The 21,392-nt window shown below is 44.6% G+C and overlaps 1 protein-coding gene across 2 annotated transcripts; it reads right to left on the reverse strand.

The window, feature by feature from the left end:
• Nucleotides 1-1,335: 1,335 nt before the first annotated feature.
• gas2l3 (growth arrest-specific 2 like 3) lies at nucleotides 1,336-20,348 on the reverse strand. Of its 2 annotated transcripts, none has more exons than XM_080851178.1 (9): nucleotides 20,281-20,348; nucleotides 13,678-13,733; nucleotides 9,828-10,002; nucleotides 8,767-8,885; nucleotides 8,482-8,623; nucleotides 7,057-7,120; nucleotides 6,523-6,661; nucleotides 5,681-5,788; nucleotides 1,336-4,138 (listed from the first exon to the last, which is right to left on the reverse strand). In XM_080851178.1, exons 2-9 carry the CDS (start codon nucleotides 13,699-13,701, stop codon nucleotides 2,843-2,845), a joined length of 2,067 nt encoding a protein of 688 aa, XP_080707304.1. In that variant the 5' UTR covers nucleotides 13,702-13,733; nucleotides 20,281-20,348; the 3' UTR covers nucleotides 1,336-2,842. The 2 variants fall into 2 exon arrangements, with proteins under 2 accessions (XP_080707304.1, XP_080707303.1); XM_080851177.1 differs by lacking the exon at nucleotides 20,281-20,348 and adding an exon at nucleotides 15,144-15,196.
• Nucleotides 20,349-21,392: the final 1,044 nt, after the last annotated feature.

Below are 21,392 nucleotides of genomic sequence, written 5' to 3' on the forward strand. Positions count from 1 at the left end.
CCTGCTCACGTTACAAATTAGCAGCAAGGCTAGCTTGCTACTATGTGTTTCAATTGATTTTTGGTGTAAGCGTTAGCAATGCCCTAACAATAATGGCCTAGAGAACGCTTCAGTTAAGACATACAATCCTCGGCAACATTCGTGTTGGCACATATACAACTAACCGAGTCAATGTAGACATAAAAAAGTTGTGTAGATAGCATAATTTACATAAAATATGTCCAACTTACAAGCTCTCGATACGCCGCCATCTTGGGAGGATTTCGAATCTACAGCTTGATCATCTGTCCATCATCGTATAAAGCCCGTCCTGACAATTTGATTGGTCCGACAGAATCCTACCTTCTGATATCGCTCCCCAACTAGCTCAACGCCAGACCAGATCTCCCAGACCAAAAATGTTGTGGGCGGAGTTTGGGCTGGTATCCAGGCTACGACTGTTACCTACCTCGGCAAAAAAGCAGCCTGACAGACATATAGCCTTCGGCAGAAACAGCAATTTTTTTCTCTAAATTGCCCAATTTACAAACGCAATAACTCTATTGTTGAGCAAATACTGTCGTCTAAATAGAGAAATGTTACTCATGCATATCCCTGGCTACTAGCTATCGAATTAAAACTATAACCGGTTTTAGAATAGTTAATTCAATTTTGTGACAAGTGTGGTCAAATTTCGCCAGCATTAGACATTCTCTGTCGTTCTTCCTCGCTGTACTTGATAATTTGCACCATCAGGAGCAGTCTGGGGTTCAGGGTCTTGCTCAGGGACACTAGCAACCTTCTGATTACCAAACGACTTCTCTACCTCCTGTACCACTGTCGCCCCCACACTACACCTGACAACACTTGTCACTACACAGTATGACTGTTTGCAACAGTGGACCCATGATTATACGAAATGACATTGTCATTTAGCAGATGCTTTTATCCAAAGCGACGTACAAAGGAGAAAACAATCAAGCTACGTACAACAGATCTAGTGTAATAATAAATAGTATAAATAAAAAGTGCAGGGACGTGTACTACTGTAGGTGCAAATTAAGTAGTAGTTTGAGGATAGCATTAGAAGAAGATAAGGAGAGGTAGAGGATGGAAGAGGAAGTGCAAGTTAGGAAAGGAGGTGTTCTCTGAAGAGTTGGGTGGACCTTATGTAATGTTTGGGTCACCCTCGCCAATTGGTTACATGAAAGGGACTTTGTTGAGAACCTTAGTGTGAAGGCACACACATCATGGTCACTTTCAAAGAGACATGCCATGTTTGCAATGGCTGAAAGGACAGCAAACACCATCCAATAAAATCAGTTCTTTTATTGACATCACACACACACACTCACAAACACACAAATGTTGGAGACAGTACTCTACATTCATGACAAGGGCTTGCTTAAAGTGCTGGAAAAGGTTGACATACTCAAGACTATTTCAATGACGCTACATAAAAATCACAATGTGTAGATGTAACCAAACAAAACAACATCCATTTCCACACACACACACACACACACACACACAATACACATAAAAACAAGAAAATGAAAAAAAAAAGATCTTGAGAAATCATAAATAAATTTCAGCTCTGTGATACTGGCAATATATTTATTAGTTTAGCGTTTGGCATGAATGGATACTGTCCATGTAGGCTATTTGTTAAACTTTTAGTGTCAAGTCAGTAGTTTTTCTTCATATAAGGAAAGCAGTCATGCTGCTAAATGCTTGTGCCACTTTAAGTCTTGAGACTACCTCACAAAGAAAATCTTGACCAACCGCAAAAACCATGACAAAGAGCTTCATATATAAAACATACACAAAAGTACTCTATGAATATCAATCTCACCCCTCCAGACCATGTTAGCTAGTAAGACAAGCTAATACATTGAGGAGAAAAGGTTAAAATGATTCCGTCAGGTCAGCTACTTTGTGAGGATTAGTGTTGGCTACTGACAAAACTGACATCATAACATCTTTGTAGGTTTGAAAGGTAACATCTTTCCCCATATCCCCAGGACACACAGTTCACCCTCACACTGTTCTGAAAAGGCACACCATGAACTTCCTAAATCACTAACAAAAACAGGTTAGCACTCTCATTGACAGGAAGACCAGTATAGATAGTACATACTGAGTCAACACTAAGAAACAGTTTAAAAATACAGATTTAATTAATGAAGTCTTTGGCTTGTATAAAACGTCTGTGACCCGTGACCATGACAAGTCAAATTCCTTGTTCGCCAGCCATGGATTTCAGTTTTGCTTCTGCTAGTGTCAAAACGTTTTACACAACCACTGAGCTGGGTATATCTGGTTCAGACCAAGCTGGACTCCATTTCAATTTTGAAACAGTAGGGTTGAGAGTAATTGTTGAAATGCATATATGGACAGCAAAAGCTGTTCAGGGTTAGGGTTACATATGCACACTTACAAAAACAGTCTCTGATGTTCTTGTGGTAACAGATCTCAGTGGAGTATTAAGGTCTTGTGAAAGAAACAGTGATTGTGCTTTCGATATAAAAATCAGATGTATGTGGTAAAGATATAAAATGGAGCCCAAAAAAGTAGTTCTATTGTATTAAATGCTGAGGTTTCACCTCGTGACCCTTTTGATAATGGCACAAATAAAATCATAAAAATAAATTAGACACAAATATAAAATCAAACAGACTGACAGACAATGTTGCTTAAAAAGCTGGTAATGTTGTGTGTAAAAATTAAACTGAAGAAACACATTTGTGTCTCACGGACAAGTGCTTGTTCGCTAACTGGTTGGATAATCTTGAGGATTCCTATGAGACCAGAGGGAGTCTGCCTCGACAGAGGCTGGTGGCGCTTCCTTATTCCCACGCGCTCAGCACTTCTGCTGCTTCCTGTTCATCTCAAAGTAAGGCTCCACCTTTTTCACTAGCTTAGTCCGCTGTGTGGCCTTCTGAGAGACAGGTGGTGTCTTGAGGCTCGGTTTGGTTACTGTGATCTGCGGGGCCTCGGGCTTCTGAGTGGAGTTGTTGGTCAGAGGCTGCTTTTTGACGGGCAGTCTCGGTGAGGCAGCAGGCAACTGCCGGTAGGGGGACGGGCGAGCAGCAGCTAAGACAGGGGTCCCGGGCCTGGATGAGGCCGGACTCTTGCTTGCAGGTTCTTTGGCCTTAGTCAGGGGGGAGGCTCGGGCCGTTGGGAGGCGGGTCCGTAAGGTAGGGGTCTGCGCTCTGGAGAGCGGGGAGGGGGAAGGGGATTTGGAGTCCTGGGAGGTGCAACTGGCGGGGCTGGCTGGCCGCGAGGTGTTGGGCCGAGGGGAGAGGGGCCGAGGGGAGAGGGGCCGGGGGGAGAGGGGCCGGGGGGAGAGGGGCCGGGGGGAGAGGGGCCGGCGCGCACGGCTATCCACACGTAACCTCGAGATTGGGGAAGAGCCTCTGCGCTTGGCCAGCCGTGAGCGCAGAGGGGCTACAGGCGGCTTCCCGTCTTTCTGAGTCACCCCGAGCTTGGGGTTCAACATGACGGCCCTGCGCGTGACCGGTGCGGACTTTGGGTGCTTGCAGGTGGGCTCCGCACAGACAGGGCTGCGGGGCAGTAGCGGTGAGCCGTCAGGGGTCTGCCGGAGCTTCAGTTTGGAGGAGGTGGGGACCTTTTGCTTGCCGCCTCCACTAGAGGGTGGAGGAGCAGACAGAGGCGGCTGAGGTGCGGCTGCTTTCTTAGGGACAAGCGCAGGAGAATGCGGGGTTCTCTTTGGCAATGTGGGAGTCACCTGGAGGACCTTCTTGGGTACCGGTGCCTTCCTCTGTAAGGTGGGGGTGGAGGCTGGGGATGCAGCGTAGGAGCGTGGAATGCAGTGCCCAGGCAGAGGGGCTTTGGAAGTGGCTGTAGGGGACGAGCAGGAGGATGAAGCAGAGGAAGAGGAGGAGGACGACGAAGAGGAGGATGTCGATGTGGATGAAGCATCAGAGAGGGTGACAGCGGCCAAGGGGTCCATCATGGGAGGCTGGACCTTTTGAGAGGTGAGGGCAGGACCTGCTGGCCCCTTCTGGTAGGCCAGGATTTTCTGCTCCAAGGTAGTAAACTGAAGTACGCGTCCTGGGTCGTTCTTCAGCAGGAAGCCCTTCAGCGTGTCCCAGCCCCCTCCAACCCGAACCATAACATGCTTCCCATGGAGCATCTGTGTGTGTTTGAGTGAAAGAGAGAGAGAGAGAGAGGGCGGGAGAAAAGCAAAGGAGAAAGAAGAAAGACCACTCAAGTTACATAACACCAAATCTTATGTAAACACTATTGAGTGTCCAGTTGGGTTTAGGTCAGTTCCAAGGCTTTTCAATCATCCCTATTTTAACCTGGAATTAAAAGCAATAAATAAACAGCAACCAGCAAATAACCTAAGTAAACAAAATGGTGACAAGTACAAATTACATTCATCTCAAACATCAACAAAACACATCTGTGCAACCACTTTAAGATTACATTGGCATTTTCAAATCAGAGAATTACCCATTTCCATTGGTTTTAGCATCAACACCTACCATTTCATGTCACATTTGATTTAATATGGAATTAAATTTATTAATATGGAAAATGGAAATCATATATTACATCATCTTGATACATTTCCCATTATATAATCAAATTAGTTCATTTAACTGGATAATATGTTCATTCAGCTGGGAATCCAGTCACTTACACTACACAGCAAATGTATAGATAAATACACCTGCCCAACATTATATAATTACATTAATTTAACACATGAGGCATGAGTCAGCGAGTGAACGCTATATTTAGATGCATGTCCTGCTAAATAAATGCCCATATAGATAGGTTTCCTATCTCATTTGCTGATGTAATTGATTATGTAACCTTTACTCCAGGCTTTGTTAATGCCTCTGCACAGAGTGCTACTCTATTTGACACAGAGCTTAGACCCCCATCTGTGTGCTTGTCACACGCAGGGCGTAGCGACAGATTTACGGCAGTGCCAAGGTAAGAATGGAACCTTAACTAGCCAGTCCACTCACTGACAGAATTGGGGGGAAAAGTGGTGAAAGTGATTAGAAAACTGATGATATCAGGCGATTATCCTTATACAGCACCTGCACGTGTGGTTGGATCTAAAGTGAGTGTGAGGAGACGCACATGCGCAACCTACGTTTGAACTCTGTGTTGATGTATTGACTGATCACCTAATTGCTGCTCTTTAAACCATTCCACACGTGGCTTTCTGATTAGAAGGGCTGGATTAGCGGCTGGTTGTGAATGATATTGCCGGCAGTGGCCATTCATTTAGTCTCAGTACTTTTTTTGTAAACTGTAGTGGAGAAGAGACTGGTATTTCCAGCAGAGACCCATCACCAAGCCAAATTAGTCACTTGGGATCATCATTTCCAGTCAGCAAATGGACCAGTAAAATAGATACGTTACTAAGATGTGATGACTAGAAATAGGAAAAAGTGAAATAGTGATTGTACATTTCTGGTAAGTGTGAGAAAAAAAAAAAAAAAAAAAAAACGTGTCACTACACGAGATGCTCAATGTGCAGCGCCTCTTGTGTTCCAGCATGACAGAGCGCAGACAGAGCGCTGGCTCTGTTCACGCTCGTCCGGACCAATGAATGCGGCAGGAACAGCTGCTGAGACCCAGCTCGTCTTCACAGATGGTATTGCTCTCAAGCAGAAGAGTGCAAAAGAGCCAGGGGAAAAGCCAAACGACTCACCCTGATGAAGAGTATCTTGTCTCCGAGTCTGTAGCGGCCCTCCGAGAGATACTCGATGGACACTTTCTGGGCGCAGTTACAGGGGGGGTCATCACTCATATCATGGTCCTACAAGAGAGGGGGGAGAACGGATGGGGTGGGGTGGGCAAAAGAAAAGCACTTAAGTGAGACTGAAACTTATGAACTGCTTGAAAGTAAGAGGAGATGAGGGACTCCACATTGTATAGTGGCAACGTGAGAAAGGATGCGCGAGGGGCTGTGTATTGACATTTGGGTTCAGGAAAGTCAGAAGGAGAGCTGACTTTGCATCACCAGAGTGTGTGTGTGTACACTTTGGCACTTCAAGGACAGAGCTAGCTATGTGGGTCAGAGCAGAGAGAGCTCTGGGAGAAGGGACAGAGTGTTTATTGATACGAAAGGGAGACGCAGCAGTGTCTTGAGCCAGCCGAAACCACACTGTGCTTTGTCACAGGACCTCAGCGCATCTCAAGGAGGCCAGGCTGGAAATGGGGAGAGTGTTTACCAGCAGCAAACAGAAAACAGAGAGAGAGAGGGAGGGAGAGACTGACAAAAAAACAAACAAGTCAGGCCAGGCAACTACTAATGCTTTATGCACTTAAAGCATTCTTCTCACTGACATTTCAAGAACGACCAGTTGTGGAACAAAGAGGTATAACGTAGGGCATTCATTCAAACCCCTCCGCTATGTAACGTTTTGAAACGCACTGCACTGATACCATGTGCCTCAGCATGTCACAAAGAATCTGTTAGACTCCGTTGGCTCTGTGTCTAACTCAGGTGTGGTTTGTGGAGGGTCTAGCTAGTTTGGCCTTTATACTCACGCCTTGGTAAAGGCTGCCGTGCTGACAGCAGACGGTGAAGGTTTTGACGGCGGGGGCTGGTTCTCGGCCCATCAGCAAAGTCTCCTCCAGTTCGATCTCTTTCTCCAGTTTCACAAGAACTGGAGGTTCCACTCCATATCTGTGATAAAAGTGGGAGATGAAGAGTAACACATTCTTTATAACATTGCTGCTGTTATATGCAACAGCATGAGAAATCCCTTCTCAAGGAACGAGGGGATACAATAAAGAAAATACCAGTAGCTCAACCACAGATGAATACAGATTCACCCCTAGAATCCTCTTAGAATTTACCGATTAAGCTATACTTACAGTAGAATTATCTGGTGCACATTCTGGACAGGCAAAGAACAAGTTTAAGCCCCCTATCCCAATTCTGCTGCTAAAATCTACAGCAACAAGCCTTAACAGACCTTTCGGCGAACCCACTTTAAAAAAAAATTCACAAGATTATCTAAATGCCCAGGACCCACACCCCCGATGCCTTGCTCTATGTTGTGTAACTTTATCACTCACTTGGATACGATCCTGCCAATCTGCAGAAGACACAGGCATACCTGGCGAGGATTCTTATGCAGAACTACAGGAAGAAATTAAAGTGCAATTATAACCTCATGGAAAATAAATAAGTTTACCAAAGCTGGTTTAATTAAAACAATTTAGATCAGGAAAAATTGAAATCACTTCAGACACCCCACTGGCAGAACCAACTTAATCCTGTTAACCATCATTATCAGTTTCATCGTGGAGTCATTCTGTCTTGTTGAAACACTGAGGATCAGTTGGGCAAGCCTCTTATTCAGTTGTGTCCATGGTGACGACACAATGCACTCTGGTAAATTGGTCTACACAATGGATCCCAAGAAGCCACTAGGTTTTGGACTTAACTAAAGCCAGTGACATGTGGCTCTTTAGTGTACGACCTGCCACATACTGGAAATGCTGGCTTACCTTTATCCGCATGTTCATTTGAATTGATTACTACTCCAATTAGAGCCTGATAATTAGCTCAGCCGACGGTGCTCTATATCCACCTACTCTAGTGAGGGGGGGCGTTTCCCTTACACTATAGGCTTCTGCACAAAAACGTACGGTTCCTAAGATTTCAATAACCAGAACTGCCAAAGACACCCTCATACTTTTGTCTCATTTTGCTCAAACCAAATAATTACATACATAAATAAAATGCATAACTCACACACATACACCACAAAAAATGCCAATTATAGAGTAACAAATACTTTGCCATGTTACATACTGATTTCTTAAGGATTTCTTAGATTGCCTGCCCCTTTACACCAGTGCATTATGAAGTCTGGCATGGACTTTGAAGGGTGTCTGAAAATAGATACGGTTTCGATCTACAGCCCATTTCGCGTCTCACAGTCTAGGTTACGGTCTGATCTGCTGGCATAGCAGTGGGGTTCACACTGGGCTTTTGGCCTGACTACTGAGGGATCGCCCCATATTTGCACACTAATCTGCTGTGGAAAGCATTCAAGGCTGTTTTTCAGGTCAGAGCTTTTCGGTGAACAGGTCACCTAAAGCTGGAGCCAACAGTCTGACTATACAGGTTCTTGGATAAATTATGAATAAATGGAGCTTTGTGCTCGGCATCGACTCAAGGACCACTTGAACACACACACACACACACACACAGTTGTAGTTTCTTTAGGCAACACTAACTTCAGTCTGACCACTTGGAGGGTCACCGTGATGATTAAAACTCAAACCAAATGGTACCTGGTACCAATTTCACCTATTCAAATGTAAGCAATGAGCTTCTTGTTTTGAACAGCCACTGATTAGACTATTTTCATTGATTTCAGTCTTCTCCTGAGCAAAATATCATAAAAATAAGGCACATTTGTCAAAAACACTTGTGGAAACCAAGGACAAAACTTGCCAGTGTTACTAAAAGGTTTGGCCCTGTGTCCTCACCTAAGCCCTCAGACTCAAACATGAAGGTCTCGTCCACGCCTATCTGGCGACACCAGCTCAGGAAGTTGGCCGTGTTGTCGCGGGCAAAGAAGGACCCAGGAGAGGCGACGCTCTTGAATGGCACCTTTTTCATGGGAAAGTGCTGCAAGAGAGACAAAAAAAGAGGGGTAAAAAGAGGAGAAATGAATGGCTCAAGAGCACAAAGGCACTTTAGATGAGCTATTATCTGCAATAGAGCCCCCCCCCCCCACCCTCCACGCTACTCCAGCAGGGCCTTTATCTCACCTGCCACTTGTCCGAGGGGCAGCTCTGGGAGACTTGGGTCTGCAGCACTCCGATCAAACGGCACAGCTTCACGCCATTGCCCAGCTCCTCCATGAAGTGCTCTGCTCGCACCTCCTCTCCTGTTCACGTTCGTGTGTGAGTGTGAGAGAGAGAGAGAGAAGGATTGAATGTGGTGGGAGAGAAAGAGAAATAGGCAAATAAATTAAGAACGGGAACTAGAAAGACAGACAGGTCTAAACTGGTCCAGTATATTGAAATTTGGCTGAGGTGTAAATTACAGCCTCACATGCCACTGAAACAGAGTTTCGGCAGAGTCATCGGGGAAATATAAGGTTACGGAAGGCTTGTCTACCTTCTTTTTCTCATTATGGCGAATTTGACCAACCTATATTTAGAGACCAGCCTTCAGCCAGAGTCAGTTCTCTCCAGAAGACACACCCTCAATTGTTTACTTATTCTTCTCATAAAGGGGTCTTCTCCCCTTACTCTCATCGCCACGGATTTGAAAAGGGTAGAATTTCTCTACAATACAATACAGATACAATCGTATCCTACTACTTCTGTTCCATCTTATGGGCCCCAGGCTGTGTGAATGTGAACTTCTCACATCCTACTGAGGGGTTGATAGGGGAGTAAGAATCCAGACGCAGCTGTACAAACAGAATGCAAATTTGTCTAGGAAGCGGGGAAGTGTTTGAGGTTTGGTTTGGCTGTAGACATTTGCACTCTATGAAATGCAACACTCAATTCCACAAGAAGTTAGTCAAATGGAATTCAAGATGCCAAGGCTTGAGACCCCAAACTATTATGTTATCAGTGAAGAGTAAATAAATGGAACAGTTGGAATAAGTGGTTCTTTGCTCTGCTGAACAAAAGAAAAAAAAGGGGGGGGGGGGGGGGGGCGGGGTATAGGCTGAAATGACTAAACCATCAGTCCAAGGGTCACTTTTACATTCACAACTGAATGCTTTTTGAACACTACATTTGTAATTTTTCTACATATAAGCCAAAGAAAAGACATAAGGACAGACCAGAAGAACATTACATGGAAGACGACATACCCAGCATGCTGGTGATCCATATGGCCAGATCCTCCTGCATGGGCACCAGGGTGGCTTCATGCCGCACAGCAAGCCACTGGTCGTACTGGAAGACATCGGCCAGGCCGGGGCCATGGCGTGCGGCTAGGGGGCTACGCGGAGCCGGGATGGGGGAGTCGAACCTCTCAAACCAAGACTGCAAGGAAAGATAAAAACAAAACAAAAAATATTACGGAGAGTGAGAGCGAAAAGGGGGATGAAAGTGACAGCGACATGGAGAGAAAGTCAATCAGTTTGTTCAGCCATCACACAAAACAGTCTTTGTATTGTGTCCAAGCTGATTTGGATTCATTAACAAAATGGCTCAGAATAACCTCATGGCTGACGCAACTGGCTGGACAATGAACCTAGAAACTAAACCTTCAATTGTTTGCATAAGCATTTAATACCCAACCAGTTTCAAAGGCAATGGTCAATAAAAGTGAGCCCCCTCTAGGAGATAATGATAACGAGCCTGCAGTGATTGTGGGGTGGCTCACAGGGCTGAAGGTGAAAGGGGGTTTTGTTGAAACCAACATGAGACTGGCCTTTGAAACCGATGAGTAGGGCAACAATTCTAAGGTTTCAAGTTGCTGAGCAGGTTAATTGCACGTAAGCGGTTTCACAATGCAACCTCATATTTGAGCACCTTAGGGAAGGCATGCAAAGCTCTTAATCTGGTCCGGAGTCCACAAACAAGATTTTCTAGTATTAGAAAATACCAAACTTAAGCTTGTTAGTTATTCACAGATAGCTTTTCTCACAGGTAATTTCAATCCCATATAGATTCTTTTTAGTTGTTCAATTTAAGCGCAGTCCGCAATTCTAATCCCATACATTTTTTTGTCAAATTCAGCTAATTACGCCTCACAGTTCTCTAACAGTCCATTCAGTATTCATGCTGGGAAAAAAAAACTCTGGTGTTCGTACTAAGTCCTGGCTCTGTAAATTTAAAACAAACATAGTGGCTTGGATCGAGATACAAACAATCCTAGGCAATCAACATGGTGCTTCAGGAGCATGGGAGGAAGGGGTGTAATTGGTCGTTGAGCTCAAATATGAACAACCTTTCATTACCAACAAAATGGACTGCATCTTCAAACCACCCATAACCTATTTGGCAAAATGTAGATATTTTTTTACCAGCCCCCCACAACATATTAATGCAGCAGTGAAAAGGCTCTGCATACAAATGTGGAGGCATTGGACCTTGGATGTGTGTGTGTGTGTGTGTGTGTGTGTCTGTCTGGGGGGGGGGGGGGGGGCTCAATGAAGAGGTCAGGGCAAACAGCTACACTGCCCAGCCTTCATGGTGTCCTGTCGAGGTTGATCCAGTGGGAGTTGGAAGCAAGAGAAAACGTCATGCTCCACAACCCACAGAGGCTACTGGGACCTAGTCCAGACCCACAGCCACCTCCCTCCCGCACAGACAGAACACTATCCTCAAAACCACCCTCACTGTGGGCTACAATGAAATGGCAGAGTGAAACTCAGGATAAAAAGCCCAGCTGGCCCCCCCTGCCTAAAGGTCAGCTTGCTGCTCTGATGACAAAGAGTGTATAATGAACTAATAAGAGCGGCAATTAAGAAGTCAGGTCAAGGAGGGTGCCAACTGATATTCTGCATATCAGGAGCTGGGCGAAATTGGCTTGGCTGCAGAGGTTTTCACGGCGGGTGAGAGTGCCTGGAGCGAGCTTCTCATCCGTCCAGGGAGGTGAGCCACTCGGAGTCGTGTCAGATTTATCTCCCCAGCCCAGCGCGCCAGCAGTGCAGTGCTGCTCTCGCACACATAAGCTTCACTGTCAGTCTAACAATAGGCCCCTCACATAGGGACTGGAGATATTCCCTTTCCTGCTTTGAACTTGAGCGCTATGAAAGGCACGAGTGCACATGATCACTTCCAATTGAGGCCCATGCAGTCGAGCGAGATCGGATGATGATTTCTGATGACAATGATTGGTGTTGTTTGCTGTAAGACACCATGAAAACTATCTAACATTATACCAATCACTTGGCAAAATGCAAAAGCAATAGGCTTGAATCCGGGTAATACACTATTCATTTTTCACAGGCCATATAGGATAAACGTAAGATTAGTGGGGGTTGGATTGTCATAGAGACTGGCTTTGAGAGGTCACAGGGGCAAGGAGGCTTCTTTAAACAGAGTGCTGAACAAGGACAATGCACTGGTCACACATAGGAATGTTGTTTTCATGACCTGCTTTTCTGACCTTTTCTGGCCAAAAAGGAGGGAGGGTTTGCTTATTGTTTGGGGCTTCAGGTTACACCTAACAACACTAAAAGCACCGCGACTCCACCCCCTAAAACCCCACTTCTGCCTAAAGTTGCCTAAAGATGGCAGGGATATTACAGGAAGCATCTCATTAAAATGAGTCCTCGTTGCACGCTGCTAAAACCACATCTGTTTCTGGCAACTGAAACACTCTCTGCTCTTCCTTTGTAAAATCAGACGCAGTGAACTGGACGAGGTTCTCAGGGAGATCACATGCCCTCTTTGCTTCTGCACGTTTCCCGTGACTCCCACACATGTAACCATGATCCCCAGTAGAGGAGGGGGGGGGGGGACAGGCAGATAGAGAGAGTGAGCGAGCATGAGGCACTGGCTCCAGGCAAATCCAACACATATGTACTGTTTCCCTCTATTGCACAAAGGTCAGCTAATTAGACATGAAAATACAAAATGGAGTGGAAGGAGCCCAGGCTTACATAAGCATGCCTGATTACCATACCACAGCAGCTTACAGAGGGGCCCCATCACCTGACCAGATGCAGGTTGCGTGTGAAAAAAAAAAAATATATATATATTTAAAAAAAAAACACTTTCAGCTGAACCAATTTTCTTTTTTACAACCGTGTTTAAAACAAGCTACTCTCTGTAACATAAGAATTCCAAGGAATTTCCTTCTCGGTTTGATGGAATCGCTTGTCACACTTCAGATGACTATCTGCGGGAAAGAGATTTGCATGACAGCAAGATCTTCCTTATGGCTTATGCTTCCTAAAGCCACCACTCATCCCAGTTCACCTTTGATCCCGTAATTTACCAGAAGGTCACCTCTCAAAATCGCCCCCTGCCCTTGTGTGACCATGAGAACCACCTGGACCCCTCAGCTCTGAGTCTGAGACCCCTCTGACCTATATCTTATGATGTGGGCATATTGTGAAGCTGCAAAGTTGAGTAAAAAAAGTTTAATTTAAAAAGCTTAAAAGTTATGGAGGCCAAAGTGACTAATGCTCTTTGCTACGTCATGGAATGTTTTGTAGGACTGTCCGAGAATATTGTGCACAGCTCTGCATACTGATTACGCATCTCTGTGGAAGCTGCTGGAAAAGAACATGGCCAGGGTTCTCATTAGCATACATGTCAAGACCAACAGTACACCCTTAAGGCTAGGAGTTAGGCACTGAATTTTCCATTTAACTTGACATGCTATGGTTCACGTGGCAAGTAATGCGATGTTACATAACAAAAAAGCAGGTGTGGAGCAGAATGGTAGGCAAATTGCTCTCCTCCTCCTCTTCCTCTTCCTCTTCCTCTTCCTCCACCCTCCACATCCCCCCCCCCGTCCCCCCTGCCCATTAGAAAGGTGCAAGGACATTCGGACAAACTTTCAAACTGCATCCCAGTCCCTTTTCAAATCAAATGAATCACTATACTTAACGGTGACCATTGGGGGGGGGGGGGGGGGTTGGGGTTGGTGATGAGTCAGTCATAATTTTCCTGTCACTTCTCACTTTCACTGTAGCCCCATTTCTGTCACATACAGCACAGATCAGAATTAAACTGAGAGGTTCATTATGTATTCTGTACCTGAATCCCGGCCTGAACTGCCATCACTGAGCTCCGCAGACGTTCACCTCTTCATTCTGCAAGTAAGAGAGAAAGCTGTTATTAGTAACGGTCCGTTTCATCCAAAGCAGACTTAAATACTTCAAAATTGTGATGCAGGGGACCACAAACTGATTTTAGGAGTGAAGTAGCGAATAAAAGGTAACCACGTCAGTTTGAGCCATCTGAACAGGGTTTCAGCAATGTCTTCACAAAAAGCCCTTCTGCTATTCGATCATCAATACAGCCAGTCTTAATTAGTGCCAACTCATGCCATGGCCTGCAAATGGGCTATATTAAGCACAGCACACTTCAAACAGTACACTTCATCAGCCTTTTCGGTCAGGGAGAATGCTCTAGCTTCAGGACATTTTCTTGAGTCCATGTTGACTCATCTTGTGGGTTAGTCATACTTGTTTTTCCCCTCACAGCGGTTGAGGTTTGGAAATACAACGAGGCCAAATCAAGTGTAAAGACCATATCTGGAATGCTTCACATCAAGTGTCCAGTTAGAAAACTGGGAGACAAATCACTTGAGAAAATGTTGTATGGTTTGAGCCACAGGCCACCTTCTAGAGAGGTCAGGAGTTAAACAGAGAGCACTAAAAGCCAAGAATTCCTGTGGTTGACATCATAGCGGACATGGCTTTCATCATATTTACATATTAAAATGTTGTCATATAGGCATCGCACCAGAGTCTTTTCATATTAAAAGTAGGTATGTGGCTTGCACAAAAAAGAAAGACACTTGCGAAATGTGCCTTTTAAACCAATGAAGCCCATATGTAGACTGTGAGCAAAAACACTGTTGTTGTTGTTAAGAAATATCTGCTGATGACTAACCGTGGATACGGATCGAGTCCCCAGTCAGTAGCACTCCATTACTCTCAGTTGCTCAAGTGAAACATCTGTGTGTGAATCTGTGGCTGAGCCTTACTTTTCTCAGGGGGAGCAGAGTCCTGAGCCCAGCCTTCTTACAGGATGTTAGGGATTACCCTGATATTCATCCCCCAAGCCACCCAACAGCCCTTCAGCAGTGAGTGTGTGTGTGTGTGTGTGTGTGTGAGTGTGTGAGTGTGTGTCTTCCCACACAGAATTCAGACAGTCCTGTCAATGAACAGAGCCCAGCTGAGGAAACAAAAACCAGATTGCACCCTGTCCTGCACAAACCCTCACTTCAATTCTCACTTCAGCGAGGTTTCATCCAGGCTGACTGTCATTGCCAATCGAAGAAGTTGAGCTTGGGACCGCGAATGAATAGCTTTCTTATCCATCCCACGAAAGGCTACATTAAAATTCTTGCAATAAATGACTCCCATCAGGATTATCCAAACTATGCCATTTTTTGTTTTCCAAGACTAAGGCACGTCAAACAAGCAAAATACTATGCCATGCAAGGATAAAACATACCAGAAGGAATGACAATGACAGTAGGAAATGACACCTACCTCACTGAACAAAAGACTCTTGTTCAGATTATAGAAGGATGGGACAAAACAACAAAAACCCCACAACACCAGCCTGCTTGATTTGAGAAAATCCGGTTAGAGCATGGAGTCCCTTTGGATGCTGATTTAGTGTGGAGAGGGCAAGCTGAACAGGACACAGCAGCGGAACAGTTCAGGAGACAGCTGAGCATCCGGCCAAGCGGACAGTGATAGTCCTGAACGCTAGTGTGAGTGTGTGAGCAAGCAAGCTAGTGAGAGAACGGGAGATGGAGAGAGAGGGAGAGAAGGATAGAGGAGGGGTGGAGGGGGAGCGGCTTGACTAATGAAGCAGCTTCGCTGTGCTCGGTGCTCAAACCCCCCGATCCAGCCCAAGCCATCTCACAATACAGCCATTGTTGTACCCCCCACGGCCCCCACCGGCTCACACACACACACAGTAAGACAGCCCTAAACGGTACACCCAATGGATGGACTCAAGCCCTTGGCAACAAAAGAGCCTTCCCTCTTTGAAAAATACAACAGTGTTAGGAAAGTTTGGGGTGGGCAGAGAGAATACGACAACAATAAGTCTTTTCTGCATACTTCTGTTGGCGTCAAATGCCAGAGAAAGGACGAGGAATGGGTGGGAGGCACTGACATTGGGATATTTGGAGAGCGAGAGAGAGAGACTTAATTGAGTGTGGCGCACTGTGGGGGAAAACAATAGAGCGGAAAGGGCAAACTCCTCTGTACAATGATCAGCATCTGAGCCTCTTGGCAAAGAGCTTGACAGCAAAGCTCGATGGGCCAGTCCACTAAATGTCAGTTGAAGGCAGGAACAGAGGGGGGGGGGGGGGAATAAAATAAAAGTAAACCAGAGGAAAACAACAAAAATGTGTTTTATGTTTCCAGCTACAAGGACACAAATTGGCAGCAGGAAAGAGGAAAGGACACGACATGACACTGACCCTGGGGTGAGACCATGGCTCACTCTCTATAAGTTATTGGCATATTAAGTAGAAATTCCACTCAGAGACCATCAGAGCATTGTGTGTAAGCATCATAAAAGGGTAGCAATGTTCTGCTGCATGACGACACTCTCGCTACACATTTTCCAAAAATCTTGCTGCTGAAGGCTGATGGAGGGGGGAGGATGCTGCTCTGTCCTCATTACACTAGCTGCCTCAGCTCATTGCTGCATCTGTGGTTGTGCATGACCTAGCACAATTGTCCTCAGACGTAAATGTACAATAAGCACCGAGCACTGATGACTCATGCAAAGTTCATGACGCAAAAATCAAGAGATTAAAAAAAAAAAAAAAAAAAAGAAACATTGTATCAATGGAAATATGCCCTTTATAGAAGTGGAACAAAGTAGGATTAGGATATATAATACTGATTTTTTTTTTTTGTAACGTAACAAATAAACAAAAAAACAATGGAAAAGTTATTTCGGGGGTTGCTAACGTCATGCGCATTGTACACGTCAAAGCCAGATGCATGGTCTGTGGTTTGATATAATAATCCCACAATAATGAATCTCTGCGTGAACACAGTAGATTTGGGGCTTTAATTACATCCAGGGAGACGTCTGCGAGTAGCCTGGAGAATAAACACAGGACGGGGGAGAGAGAGGAGGGATGCCCACATGTTCTTTCACGCAGGTCATCTGACAGCCTCCCCTAATCGCCTAAGAGGATCACATCCATCCCAGACATGCTTCCTCCAATGAGACGCCTTGTATTCTCCCGCACGTGGCACATGCGTACATGCGTGGGTGTATAATACAGAAATGTGTGGGGTGTTTGTGGGCACCAGTGGTCTGCACGTGGGGCCACATCCTAAACACCCCCTCCCACACCCAAACACTGGACCCTCAGGGAATACCCCCCACATGCACAACATTATGCAAGTCCTTTTGTTCCTGATGAGTTCTTTGTCCCTGGTTTTAATTGGCCTGTCAGTTAGTTTCATTAGGGCCCTCTTGTCATCGATCAGCAAGCTGCTCCACAAAGACTCTGAAGATTAGCGTGGTCTCTGCGACCCTGGGCGTCCCATAAAGCATCCTTCAGACAGCAGCCCCCACCCTCTTCTCCACCCCCAAAGGAAAGCCCCTCTTCTAGACTAGAGCGTGGCTGATGAAGAGTATCCACCTGCCAATCCTATTCCCCCGATGAGTGGATCACTGATGCAGATCCACACCTGATGCCAATTTTGGATGTGCACTTGATTGACTATGGATTGAGTAGGACAGTCCAATCAGCACAATTGCAAAACCAGAACTCGAAAAGCTATATTGTAACTGAATGACCAGTCATCTTCATAAATGCCACTTCTGCTGAAAGAATGTCTAATGAAGTTAAAAGGTATTAGTCATCAAGCCTGGACAAGCAAAGGACTCTGGCTGCCTGCCAAAGAGTAGAGGCGTGCATGCTTTTGCCAGCCAATGATCTCATCACTCTAAATATCATGGCAACACGGCACTTCGCATCATTCAAAAACACCAAACACTACTCAGAGACACCAAAGATCCTTTGAAAATATACAAAGACTAACAGCCACTAAAATGGACAGTCTTTTAAACCAAACAAACAGTGTCTTTTAATCAACTTCAACATTCAGTAATGGTCACAGCCTTTGCTCCTCTCGTTTTTAGCATTCTGAATAGCGAGAATAGACCCCAGCCTTTGCCATAGTCATCTGCACAAGTGAACTTGGCCCAGATTCTAAACATTTAAATTCAAAAGGGTTTGTTGATGGTCTTTTAGTTGCCCCAGCCACCATCCGTGGAGAGCTAATTAAACTCTGCACTGGTTTGTGAAAAAGACATGGCACCATTTGTCCTTCGCGGTTACCAAGGTAAACCAAATAGGCCTACAACCTTTAACGTTGAGCCACAATTTATATAATTCCTGTGGAGACGCAGACAACACAATAATGTCTAGTAGCATATCTGACTTTAATAGGCCTGGTTAATTGACTTCAGTGGCAACAAAGCTTGGTGTAACCTACAAAACCACTGGTGTTTGGCTTGAGGGAAGCTTACCTCATCCTAGACTTATGACAAGTACCACAGAGAGGCAAGTCCATCCTAACACTCTCAGACAGGTTTACTATTATCTGAGCAAAAAGGCCAGGTCAAGGAGACACAAGGTGAATGGGTAGTAGTGGGTTCAACCGATTTAGAAAAACAAAGAGCATTGGGGCTTTGGAGGTTCATCCAGACAAACCATGCTGTATGATAATCCAGGGGGATTGAGATGGGATTGGGGAGGGGGACAAAGGATTGAGAGGAGGGGAGGGAAAGGTGAAGATGGAAACTGAGTAAACTTTCTCATTCTGCTTACTGAACGGTTTGACATTCTAACTAGCCCTTGTGCCCTTACTCCAGTTCAGAGTCAAACCAATAGGGTTAAACCTTTAGGAAACCCAAGACATCACAAATAAAGCGTCATGACACTGGGAATGCTTTGCAAAAAACAACTCCAATATTTTGGTGAAATCTACAAAAATATCTACATATCACACATTCTATAAGTGGTTGTATTTCTTTGATGGGAAATAAACAGACCAGATCCTCTCAACAAGGTATCGGTCAAATTAATTTTCAGTCCTTGTACCTATGAATGAATTTGTATGGTGCAGAACAGACAAAGAGGCTTATTAGAAACCATCAGTGACATGCTGTTGGTTTCTAGCCTGATGGCATAGTGCAAACAGATACTGTTGCCTAGGAGATGCTTGGGGGGCTTGTCATCTGAGAATCATGATAGATTTTTTTTTTTTTTTTTTTAAAGGATGGTCTACAACAAACTCCTGGCACAATACCAAACGCCCAACTGGGACCATAATGACAGGGGGAGAACCTCAAATACTGTTCCTCTCAGCTGGTCATCAGCTGGACCCTCTAATGAACTGGGTAATCTAAAAGTCATTATGATTGCTATTGTGCCTTGTGGAGATCACGCCCCATATGGCTCAAAGCGAGGGTTAGGCCATTAAGCCTTATCCCTATCTTTTCACATATTTTTTGTGTGGTCTTTCTCCTCCTGTCCAAGAGGCTCCCATGCTCCACATTTTGCAATCTAATGCCAGTTTATTTTTGGACAGATGGTATTTGAGGTTGGCAGCTAAATCTGGGCCATTTTTAGGGGCACAGTTCCTGTCTGCACTCGTGTGCTCATTAGTAATCAGAGAAAAAGTGTGCCATCATTTCAAAGCACTGCACTCGCCTTCTGTTGTTTACGGTAGATATTCACAAAAGGATACGAAGGGTTTCCAAAATTGTGAGCATGTCTGGGAAGCTTCACCAGAGACTACCAGCGCTCTTTCAAAATACAATGTACAAATACAAAGCTCTGCTGTGGCCAACACCACTGAAAGACAGGGGAGGGTTTTTAAAACCCTTCACGGCCCTGACACTCTACCCTGCGTTGGCAGACACACCATAGGGAAACACCTGCAACCCTTTCCTCCGCCTAAAAGGAAACAGGAGACACTGACCTCGAGGATGTGTAGCCTGCATTAAAAATGAATGCACATGGGGTTTTCTTTTATTCAGCCCTAATTGCAAAACACTACATATCTGGAACTGGATTCACGCGGCGTATCGTTTGCTACAATGGCTGAACAATAAAATAATATTTTGACGAATACGATAATAGGTAGCTAAATAAGGCCAGGAAAAAAAGAAGAAAAAAAAACTAACTCTACTTTTTAAAGGGGCTGCCTCAAAGGTCCAAACTTAAGGTAAAATGCATTAAGATGTGTCCAAGAACAAGTCGCAGCTGTAATGGTTTACCTTAACCAATGCACATTTCTACGTGAAAAAAAACTAAACCTAACGTTACCAGATTAAATATTCGGGCAACTAATTGGCGTTAACATTTCCAGCATTTTTTAAGGACAAGGACATTAACTCGTCAGTGAGAAGGGCAAAAAGAAAGAAAAACGGAGATTCACACTGCATTAAAAATTAAATACCCTTAAGCCCGAACCTATTTTGAGCGTGTTTGCTAACTTTAAAGCTCACTAGAAAGTCACGCTTCTGCTAGCTAGCGACAGCGTGTATGGGCGACTTGTTGCGCTTACTTTCTCCTGGCAAAGGAAGAAAATGCAAGAAAAACGCGTATAAAGAGACGGGGAAAATATGACTTACCAGCGGTCAACGAAAATGCCTTAGAATCTTTAAAGTGTTTCAAATAGCCGAAAGACATCCAGTCGAAGCATACACAGTTACAAAGTTGCGATGTGGCGTGGGATGTCAGTTAAACAGCATTCTGCAAAGTTGTTGTTCCTCAGCGCCATGGAATGTAACTACTGCTGGACACGCAGCGCTGTTCGAAACAACCAATCAGAGGGCAAATCCACAACTCTCAATGGAACAGGGGCGGGAAATGTAAGGTTTTCCCTAATCTTCGCCAAGTGGCAAGTGCAGGTGGGCGTGAGCAGCTAACCAAAGTAAACGATGCCTTGGAGAGTCAACGTTTTTCGGTTAAACTATCACATCATTCTCAGAGCCATCATTCTGTCCAGGAATGATGTCAGGAGTTATATTTAAAGGGGGCCAACTGACAAAACTGTAATGTTTGAGATCATTTTGTCAGACCTTTATTCTTGATTATTCTAAGCCTTAAATGGTGTAGAATGTTGTGCTACCCGAGTTATTTATTGCACGTTTGGCGTTGGAAAACTGGAAAAATGAATTGCAAATATGGAAATTTCACCTACATCTTTCTGTTAACAGGTCTTCAATAATAATACAAATCTTATAATTATTGTTTATTTATAATAACTATTCGTATTCTTATTATATAGACTAGGCAGACAGCTTTACATTAAGTCTTATATGATATCAGAAAACAAACCCACTGAATAAAAGCCTTACATATTAGCCTATTGTAGTTTGTTGATATCCTCATTTGATATGTTTGTGATATTGTTTTGACTATAAAGTCAAACTAACATAGCATCAATGGTAGGCCTGATGTTCTGTGTAAGAGTAGTCATTTGGGCTCCCTGCATTTGTTTTCTCTCCCTCCTCTACAATAACATTACAGGGTATCTCAAGATAACTGTCAGTCAGCATTGTGGCCAATTAACAGGTCTATCAAACCTGACTAGATCCCTGCTTAACATGGACTAAAACCAGCATGCATACTGAGTTGATTCAACTGGGAGCAGTCATTAATTATTGTTCACTCAGCTTTATTGGTGGCAGCTCTGCAGGATTTCACCCTAAAAAAACAGTCCCTTAAAAAAGTTACATGG

The sequence above is a fragment of the Sprattus sprattus genome (genome assembly GCF_963457725.1).
Source record: "Sprattus sprattus genome assembly, chromosome: 14".
Lineage (NCBI taxonomy): Eukaryota > Metazoa > Chordata > Actinopteri > Clupeiformes > Clupeidae > Sprattus > Sprattus sprattus.